The sequence below is a fragment of the Bufo bufo genome, chromosome 1, assembly GCF_905171765.1.
Source record: "Bufo bufo chromosome 1, aBufBuf1.1, whole genome shotgun sequence".
NCBI lineage: Eukaryota > Metazoa > Chordata > Amphibia > Anura > Bufonidae > Bufo > Bufo bufo.
The window spans coordinates 183,563,313-183,574,283 of record NC_053389.1 but is presented as its reverse complement, the minus strand read 5'-3'; the positions used below and the strand labels follow the sequence as shown (position 1 = coordinate 183,574,283).

The 10,971-nt window shown below is 41.8% G+C and overlaps 1 protein-coding gene across 1 annotated transcript in view; it reads right to left on the bottom strand.

Moving 5' to 3' along the window:
- Positions 1-966: 966 nt before the first annotated feature.
- LOC121001876 (excitatory amino acid transporter 2-like) overlaps positions 967-10,971 on the bottom strand; it is a 162,063-nt gene continuing 152,058 nt past the window's right edge. Inside the window, exons 9-11 of the mRNA XM_040433108.1 lie at positions 7,011-7,205; positions 6,452-6,586; positions 967-1,404 (exon numbers count right to left, since the gene is read on the bottom strand). Of these exons, the coding sequence (XP_040289042.1) occupies positions 1,140-1,404; positions 6,452-6,586; positions 7,011-7,205 (595 nt within the window). The 3' untranslated portion in view covers positions 967-1,139. The remainder of the gene's footprint in view (positions 1,405-6,451; positions 6,587-7,010; positions 7,206-10,971) is intronic.

Genomic DNA, 10,971 nt, shown 5'->3' with positions numbered 1-10,971 from the left:
AATGCACCATGTCACAAAGCTCGAATCATTTCAAATTGGTTTCTTGAACATGACAATGAGTTCACTGTACTAAAATGGCCCCCACAGTCACCAGATCTCAACCCAATAGAGCATCTTTGGGATGTGGTGGAACGGGAGCTTCATGCCCTGGATGTGCATCCCTCAAATCTCCATCAACTGCAAGATGCTATCCTATCAATATGGGCCAACATTTCTAAAGAATGCTATCAGCACCTTGTTGAATCAATACCACGTAGAATTAAGGCAGTTCTGAAGGCAAAAGGGGGTCCAACACCGTATTAGTATGGTGTTCCTAATAATTCTTTAGGTGAGTGTAGCTTCTAGTGTATTATACTGTGACCTGTATTTCCCAGTAGAAAATGATCCTTGGGAAACAGTCCTCATCCCTGACCACCGGGACCAGGTAGCGCTCTGTCAGTACATGGCGGCCTCCCCTCTCCGCCACGCTGCTCCACTGTGTACTGGTGCTTATTCTGACACTAGGGCTGGGTTCACATCCTAATTTTGCCATACATTTAATGCATACTAAAAATGTATTCCTTAACAGATGCCTCAGACTGAGGTCGCACAGTGGCATCCGTTCACCATACAGTTCCATGGTAGAAAAAAAAAATGTTGTTAACGTATGTATTTTTTTTATGGACTGCAGGATACAAACCATGGAGTGCTGCACATTTGTATACATCAAACCGATAGGAAATACAATTTTTCTAGGCTCCAGCAGGGCACATTTCTGAGAGTTTCCCCTTTAAGACGCATAAAAATGGCCCCTTATTAAAATACATATTTTTTGTGGGAATTTTTGCCAATGATCCCCCCCGGTATATCACTGTCCATGTTGTGGGACTACTTGTGTACTTCTAGTAAGGGTTTGCTGGCTGCAAATATGACCTGAAGGTTTTTTAGGTACGCCTGCCATTAAAGTGAATGGGGTCCGCCGCAAACAAGCTGTTCGAGAATCGTCCTGGCTGATGTTCATCCATCACTATCTTCCATACCTATTATCTTACTGGTTAGTAGTACTATTATTAATAAGGAAATCAGGGTAACCTGAGGCTGGCGCTGGTAAATAATGAAGAACATATCTGAAGGAATAGCATGTGCGGCATGGATGGAAACTAGAGATGCAAAGAAGACTCTACTTGAACCTCGTACTCATCAGTAGGTAGTGAAGCATAACCAGAATATGGTGGATTATTGACACCCTCACTAGCTGGCCTCTTTATACTTTCATGGTTCATCATGTGCAGTCGGACCATGTCTGTCCCATCCTTTGCATCATGTTTTGCATCAATTGCAGCAAGTTCTGCTTTGGAAAGATGGTAGATGATTCCAGCTCCAAATGAGTCACCAACTACATTAATCGAGGTTCTCATGCGGTCTCTGCAAAGAATGAAAAAAAAAAAAACACAGATAGATGAGACTAGAGATACAAGATGAAGCATCTGGGCCCCGTTTCAAAAATCTTTGTCTTGTCAACGAGAGCAGAATACCATGCAGTGCACTCCTAGGAGTTGCAGGTACTTTAAGAGTAGCTTCTGCTCATCCATAGAAAGAGAAGAGACAAGTCCTCCAGATATGGGAATAAAATGGGCTCAAAAAGTGAAAATTAAACTATGGAGTTTAAGTACTCCATATTTTTTTAATTTGTTTTGTGACATAACCACTTTAACCACCTCAGCCCCCAGTGCTTAAACACCCTGAAAGACCAGGCCACTTTTTACACTTCTGACCTACACTACTTTCACCGTTTATTGCTCGGTCATGCAACTTACCACCCAAATGAATTTTACCTCCTTTTCTTCTCACTAATAGAGCTTTCATTTGGTGGTATTTCATTGCTGCTGACATTTTTACTTTTTTTTGTTATTAATCGAAATTTAACGATTTTTTTGCAAAAAAATGACATTTTTCACTTTCAGTTGTAAAATTTTGCAAAAAAAACGAGATCCATATAGAAATTTTGCTCTAAATTTATTGTTCTACGTGTCTTTGATATAAAAAAAATGTTTGGGTAAAAAAAAAAAATGGTTTGGGTAAAAGTTATAGCGTTTACAAACTATGGTACAAAAATGTGAATTTCCGCTTTTTGAAGCAGCTCTGACTTTCTGAGCACCTGTCATGTTTCCTGAGGTTCTACAATGCCCAGACAGTACAAATACCCCACAAATGACCCCATTTCGGAAAGTACACACCCTAAGGTATTCGCTGATGGGCATAGTGAGTTCATAGAACTTTTTATTTTTTGTCACAAGTTAGCGGAACATGATGATTTTTTTATTTTTATTTTTTTTTCTTACAAAGTCTCATATTCCACTAACTTGTGACAAAAAATAAAAAGTTCTATGAACTCACTATGCCTATCAGCGAATACCTTGGGGTCTCTTCTTTCCAAAATGGGGTCACTTGTGGGGTAGTTATACTGCCCTGGCATTCTAGGGGCCCAAATGTGTGGTAAGGAGTTTGAAATAAAATTCTGTAAAAAATGACGAGTGAAATCCGAAAGGTGCTCTTTGGAATATGGGCCCCTTTGCCCACCTAGGCTGCAAAAAAGTGTCACACATCTGGTATCTCTGTATTCAGGAGAAGTTGAGGAATGTGTTTTGGGGTGTCTTTTTACATATACCCATGCTGGGTGAGATAAATATCTTGGTCAAATGCCAACTTTGTATAAAAAAAATGGAAAAAGTTGTCTTTTGCCAAGATATTTCTCTCACCCAGCATGGGTATATGGCAAGTTCCTAGAAATTTTTATTTTTTGTCACAAGTTAGTGGAATATGAGACTTTGTATGAAAAAAAAAAAATAAAAAAAAAAATCAAGCATTTTCCACTAACTTGTGACAAAAAATAAAAAATTCGAGGAACTCACGGAATACCTTGGGGTGTCTTCTTTCCAAAATGGGGTCACTTGTGGGGTAGTTATACTGCCCTGGCATTTTCCAGGGGCCCTAATGTGTGGTAAGTAGGTAAATGACCTGTGAAATCCTAAAGGTGCTCTTTGGAATATGGGCCCCTTTGCCCACCTAGGCTGCAAAAAAGTGTCACACATGTGGTATCGCCATATTCAGGAGAAGTTGGGGAATGTGTTTTGGGGTGTCATTTTACATATACCATTGCTGGGTGAGAGAAATATCTTGGCAAAAGACAACTTTTCCCATTTTTTTATACAAAGTTGGCATTTGACCAAGATATTTATCTCACCCAGCATGGGTATATGTAAAATGACACCCCAAAACACATTCCCCAACTTCTCCTGAGTACGGCGATACCAGATGTGTGACACTTTTTTGCAGCCTAGATGCGCAAAGGTGCCCAAATTCCTTTTAGGAGGGCATTTTTAGACATTTGGATACCAGACTTCTTCTCACGCTTTGGGGCCCCTAGAATGCCAGGGCAGTATAAATACCCCACATGTGACCCCATTTTGGAAAGAAGACACCCCAAGGTATTCAATGAGGGGCATGGCGAGTTCATAGAAATTTATTTTTTTTGGCACAAGTTAGCGGAAATTGATATTTTTAATTTTTTTCTCACAAAGTCTCCCGTTCCGCTAACTTGGGACAAAAATTTCAATCTTTCATGGACTCAATATGCCCCTCACGGAATACCTGGGGGTGTCTTCTTTCCGAAATGGGGTCACATGTGGGGTATTTATACTGCCCTGGCATTCTAGGGGCCCTAAAGCTTGAGAAGAAGTCTGGAATATAAATGTCTAAAAAATTTTACGCATTTGGATTCCGTGAGGGGTATGGTGAGTTCATGTGAGATTTTATTTTTTGACACAAGTTAGTGGAATATGAGACTTTGTAAGAAAAAAAAAAAAAAATTCCGCTAACTTGGGCCAAAAAAATGTCTGAATGGAGCCTTACAGAGGGGTGATCAATGACAGGGGGGTGATCAATGACAGGGGGGGTGATCAATGACAGGGGGGGTGATCAATGACAGGGGGGGTGATCAATGACAGGGGGGGTGATCAATGACAGGGGCGGTGATCAATGACAGGGGGGGTGATCAATGACAGGGGCGGTGATCAATGACAGGGGCGGTGATCAATGACAGGGGCGGTGATCAATGACAGGGGGGGTGATCAATGACAGGGGGGGTGATCAATGACAGGGGGGGTGATCAATGACAGGGGGGGTGATCAATGACAGGGGGGGTGATCAATGACAGGGGGGGTGATCAATGACAGGGGGAGTGATCAATGACAGGGGGAGTGATCAATGACAGGGGGAGTGATCAATGACAGGGGGAGTGATCAATGACAGGGGGAGTGATCAATGACAGGGGGAGTGATCAATGACAGGGGGGGTGATCAGGGAGTCTATATGGGGTGATAACCACAGTCATTGATCATGCCCGTGTAAGGCTTCATTCAGAAGTCCGTATGCGTTTTGCGGATCCGATCCATCTTTTAGTGCATCCGTAAAAATCATGCGGACATCTGAATGGAGCTTTACAGGGGGGTAATCAATGACAGGGGGGTGATCAATGACAGGGGGGTGATCAATGACAGGGGGGTGATCAATGACAGGGGGGTGATCAGGGAGTCTATATGGGGTGATAACCACAGTCATTGATCACGCCCCTGTAAGGCTTCATTCAGACGTCCGGATGCGTTTTGCGGATCCGATCCATCTATCAGTGCATCCGTAAAAATCATGCGGACGTCTGAATGGAGCTTTACAGGGGGGTAATCAATGACAGGGGGGGTGATCAATGACAGGGGGGTGATCAGGGAGTCTATATGGGGTTATAACCACAGTCATTGATCATGCCCCTGTAAGGCTTCATTCAGACGTCCGGATGCGTTTTGCGGATCCGATCCATCTATCAGTGCATCCGTAAAAATCATGCGGACATCTGAATGGAGCTTTACAGGGGGGTAATCAATGACAGGGGGGTGATCAGGGAGTCTATATGGGGTGATCACCACAGTCATTGATCATGCCCGTGTAAGGCTTCATTCAGACGTCCGGATGCGTTTTGCGGATCCGATCCATCTATCAGTGGATCCGTAAAAATCATGCGGACGTCTGAATGGAGCTTTACAGGGGGTTGATCAATGACAGGGGGGTAATCAATGACAGGGGGGTAATCAATGACAGGGGGGTAATCAATGACAGGGGGGTAATCAATGACAGGGGGGTAATCAATGACAGGGGGGTAATCAATGACAGGGGGGTAATCAATGACAGGGGGGTAATCAATGACAGGGGGGTAATCAATGACAGGGGGGTAATCAGGGAGTCTATATGGGGTGATCAGGGGTGATCAGGGGCTAATAAGTGACGGGGGGGGGGGTGTAGTGTAGTGTAGTGTAGTGGTGCTTGGTGCTACTTTACTGAGCTACCTGTGTCCTCTGGTGGTCGATCCAAACAAAGGGGACCACCAGAGGACCAGGTAGCAGGTATATTAGACGCTGTTATCAAAACAGCTTCTAATATACCTGTTAGGGGTTAAAAAAAACACATCTCCAGCCTGCCAGCGAACGATCGCCGCTGGCAGGCTGGAGATCAACTCTCTTACCTTCCGTTCCTGTGAGCGCGCGCGCCTGTGTGCGCGCGTTCACAGGAAATCTCGCGTCTCGCGAGAGGACGCGCCGGCGCGTCCACCCAGAAGAGCAGGGCCGCCGCAAAGACGCAATCCTGCGTACGGCGGTCCTGAGGAGGTTAAGCTAATTACCTACTTTTGACATTGTTGAGATTTAAGGTTTACAATATATAAAATTTAGAAATAGTTGAATGTATTATAGAAGCGCTCAGAGGATCATTTGTTAAAACCCCCTACTAGACCAAAAAGGAAAGGTTTAAAAATTAAGTAAAATGTTTTTAAAAGACAAGTGAAAACCCCCAAAAACTAAATTTTCCATTACAAAGACCTTTATCTTGGAAAAAAAAATTAAAAGCTACTCATTGTTTTTCCACATTTGCTAAAACAATATATATTCCCGGTTTTCAGAAAGGATGTATGTACCCTAAAATGACAACTTTAACTGCACAAAAAAACAAGCCGACATACAGCCCTGTTGTGAGCAAATTCTTTTTTTTTCGTTTTTTGTGCAAAAGTATAAAAATACCACACACATACATAAATTTTATATTTCCATAATCTTACCAAGTAGCCCAAAAGTCAGAATTGTTAACATTTGCAAGAAAAGAAAATTATAAAAAAAATACCAGAATTTTTTGTTCATCTACCTCCCGAAAAAATTGATTAAAAAAATAAATCAAAACCTTAAATTGGTACAATCTGAGACTTCAACTTGTTCCACAAAGAAGTTTTTGTATTATACATATTGCATATGCTTATTGTATATGCATATATATTTGTGAGACATTTAAGCCTCGCCTCAAATTCCACTTGGAATGCCCAGAAATAATTTGCATGCATGACAAATAAACAATTTTATAGAAAGGAACCACTTACAATAACCAGTCCACTGCAATCAGCAAGCTGATGTCCTGAGTTGGCAGTCCTACAGCTGTTAAGATGAGAAGCATGGTGACAAGGCCAGCACTGGGGATGCTAGCTGCCCCCACACTGGCTAATGTTGCTGTAAGGCTAGAAGAAACACAAAAGAATATATTTCATGTCAAAGGGATTCCTACGGAAATTATTTCAAATGGCTGTCAACTACCTGCCCTACAATATGAGCAGGATTGGTTGCCACCACTTGCAGGGCTTTCTAGGGAGGTCAAAGGGTGGAGCTTCACTATACATTACACTGTTCTACAATAGATGGTAATAATGTGATCCCGCCTATAATACGCCATCATGGATGAGCAGCCTGACAGGAACATTTACCAATGTGTTGTATATGCAAATGCCATAGCATAGTGTGTAGTGAGGCCCTGTCCCCTCACTCCCCGAGGCAAGTGGTGGTAACTGTTCCCACTTACATTGTAAGAACCCTTTTAATATAAAGCATCATGTCCCTCTATCACATATACTGTACATCCTCCTGAGAGCCACAGGAACAAGTTACCTCACTGTTGCTATTTGACCAGCGTCCAAAGTTATATCATTCATCTGCGCTATAAAGATTGCTGCTACTGCTTCATATAGTGCCGTGCCATCCATGTTAATAGTGGCTCCAATGGGCAGAACAAACCGTGTTACCCTCTTGTCGATCTTGAGGTTCTCTTCCAAGCAACGGAAAGTGACAGGAAGTGTGCCAGCACTAGAATATAAAAGACCATATTAAAAAGAACATATATCACAATAAGCCTACTGTATGTTGAGAAGAATGTGAACCATAAGGGGAAATACTGTGACCACTCTTAGTATGAAGTCCACTGGCGTAAGCTGTGCCAGAATTATTTAAGAGGTGCATTTTAGTTTTCTGGCATAAGTATTCTTAAAGCTGTTGAGCTACCTATAACCCTATCCATGTTTTCTAAAGTGGTGAACCAATACATTTTCATGCAAAAGGAGGCTCTCGCAAAAATCAGCAACAACTGGTAAATGCATGTAGGATCAATAGTGTCAGCTGCAGTGCCTTTCCTTTCAGTGGATGGTGAGCTGTGTACCACCACTGGCTAAACAGTCACACAACCAAAAGTGTGGATATGGGTGTTGCTGTCATCTTACTTCCAAGACAATGGAATAAGCAGTGTAAGTCACTTTATTAGCAAAACAAATACATTATAATTAGTGCAGAACAAAAGCATTTAAAGCAGATTTTGATCCGAAATTAAGGAAAACTTTGATTCGCAACTAATCCGAATTTCCTCACACCCATAATGCCACGCAGCCAGCCAATCCGCAGGTAGCCATCCCGTGTCATGTCACAGCCCTATAAAACCCTCATCCTGTGTGGTCTCCGCCATTGTCCTGTGAACTGAGCAGAGCGAGAGACGTGGAGAGGGAGAGTGCAGGGATAGTGTATCGCCCTATGCATCACGTTCTAGTGCACCGACATTCAAAGTTAATCCATCATTTTAGTGATACAGGTACTCTTCCTCAGTATTAACCACCTCAGCCCCCAGTGCTTAAACACCCTGAAAGACCAGGCCACTTTTTACACTTCTGACCTACACTACTTTCACCGTTTATTGCTCTGTCATGCAACTTACCACCCAAATGAATTTTACCTCCTTTTCTTCTCACTAATAGAGCTTTCATTTGGTGGTATTTCATTGCTGCTGACATTTTTACTTTTTTTGTTATTAATCGAAATTTAACGATTTTTTTGCAAAAAAATGACATTTTTCACTTTCAGTTGTAAAATTTTGTAAAAAAAACGAGATCCATATATAAATTTTGCTCTAAATTTATTGTTCTACATGTCTTTGATAAAAAAAAAAATGTTTGGGTAAAAAAAAAAAAATGGTTTGGGTAAAAGTTATAGCGTTTACAAACTATGGTACAAAAATGTGAATTTCCGCTTTTTGAAGCAGCTCTGACTTTCTGAGCACCTGTCAAGTTTCCTGAGGTTCTACAATGCCCAGACAGTACAAACACCCCACAAATGACCACATTTCGGAAAGTACACACCCTAAGGTATTCGCTGATGGGCATAGTGAGTTTATAGAACTTTTTATTTTTTGTCACAAGTTAGCGGAAAATGATGATTTTTTTTATTTTTTTTCTTGCAAAGTCTCATATTCCACTAACTTGTGACAAAAAATAAAAAGTTCTATGAACTCACTATGCCCATCACGAAATACCTTGGGGTCTCTTTCCAAAATGGGGTCACTTGTGGGGTAGTTATACTGCCCTGGCATTCTAGGGGCCCAAATGTGTGGTAAGGAGTTTGAAATCAAATTCTGTAAAAACTGACCAGTGAAATCCGAAAAGGTGCTCTTTGGAATATGGGCACCTTTGCCCACCTAGGCTGCAAAAAAGTGTCACACATCTGGTATCTCCGTACTCAGGAGAAGTTGGGGAATGTGTTTTGGGGTGTCATTTTACATATACCCATGCTGGGTGAGAGAAATATCTTGGCAAAAGACAACTTTTCCAATTTTTTTATTCAAAGTTGGCATTTGACCAAGATATTTATCTCACCCAGCATGGGTATATGTAAAAAGACACCCCAAAACACATTCCTCAACTTCTCCTGAATACAGAGATACCACATGTGTGACACTTTTTTGCAGCCTAGGTGGGCAAAGGGGCCCATATTCCAAAGAGCACCTTTCGGATTTCACAGGCCATTTTTTACAGAATTTGATTTCAAACTCATTACCACACATTTGGGCCCCTAGAATGCCAGGGCAGTATAACTACCCCACAAGTGACCCCATTTTGGAAAGAAGAGACCCCAAGGTATTCGCTGATGGGCATAGTGAGTTCATGGAAGTTTTTATTTTTTGTCACAAGTTAGTGGAATATGAGACTTTGTATGAAAAAAAAAAAAAAAAAAAATCATCATTTTCCACTAACTTGTGACAAAAAATAAAAAATTCTAGGAACTTGCCATGCCCCTCACGGAATACCTTGGGGTGTCTTCTTTCCAAAATGGGGTCACTTGTGGGGTAGTTATACTGCCCTGGAAAATGGGCCCTAATGTGTGGTAAGTAGGTAAATGACCTGTGAAATCCGAAAGGTGCTCTTTGGAATGTGGGCCCCTTTGCCCACCTAGGCTGCAAAAAAGTGTCACACATGTGGTATCGCCGTATTCAGGACAAGTTGGGGAATGTGTTTTGTGGTGTCAGTTTACATATACCCATGCTGGGTGAGAGAAATATCTTGGCAAAAGACAACTTTTCCCCTTTTTTTATACAAAATTGGCATTTGACCAAGATATTTATCTCACCCAGCATAGGTATATGTAAAATGACACCCCAAAACATATTCCCCAACTTCTCCTGAATACGGAGATACCACATGTGTGACACTTTTTTGCAGCCTAGGTGGGCAAAGGTGCCCAAATTCCTTTTAGGAGGGCATTTTTAGACATTTGGATACCAGACTTCTTCTCACGCTTTGGGGCCCCTAAAATGCCAGGGCAGTATAAATACCCCACATGTGACCCCATTTTGGAAAGAAGACACCCCAAGGTATTCAATGAGGGGCATGGCGAGTTCATATAAAAAAAAATTTTTTGGCACAAGTTAGCGGAAATTGATTTTTTTGATTTTGTTCTCACAAAGTCTCCCTTTCCGCTAACTTGGGACAAAAATTTCAATCTTTCATGGACTCAATATGCCCCTCAGCGAATACCTTGGGGTGTCTTCTTTCCAAAATGGTGTTATTTGTGGGGTGTTTGTACTGCCCTGGCATTTGAGGGTCTCCGCAATCATTACATTTATGCCCAGCATTAGGAGTTTCTGCTATTCTCCTTATATTGAGCATACAGGTAATGAGATTTTTTTTTTCCGTTCAGCCTCTGGGCTGAAAGAAAAAAATGAACGGCACAGATTTCTTCATTCGCATCGATCAATGTGGATGAAAAAATCTCTGCCAAAAAAAGAAAAAGGAGGGGAAAGGCGTCTGCCAGGACATAGGAGCTCCGCCCAACATCCATACCCACTTAGCTCGTATGCCCTGGCAAACCCGATTTCTCCATTCACATCAATCGATGTGGATGAATAAATCATTGCCGGGATTTTTTTTTTTATATATATACAAAGTGTTTGCCAAAGTATATGAACACCGCCACCTCCTCAGCTCATATGCCTCGGCAAACGTATCTTTTACTGCAGAGGAGAAATCTCGTCTTGCAGCGCCGCATACACCGACTTGCGTGTAATCTGACAGCAGCGCAATGCTTCTGTCCGAATGCACATAAGTGCTGCAGCTAGTCGATCGGTTGGTCCACCTGAAAGGTAAAAAAAAAAAAAGAAAAAACCAGGCCGCAACGCAATAACTTTATTAACTTTAGAACAGAACATATTAACCTTTTTTTACTTTTTTACTTACCGGTAATTTTTTTTTTGTTTAGTTTTTTTTACCTTTATAGAACAAACCTCTCCTTCCCCATGGGACAATGTGCAAAGCGC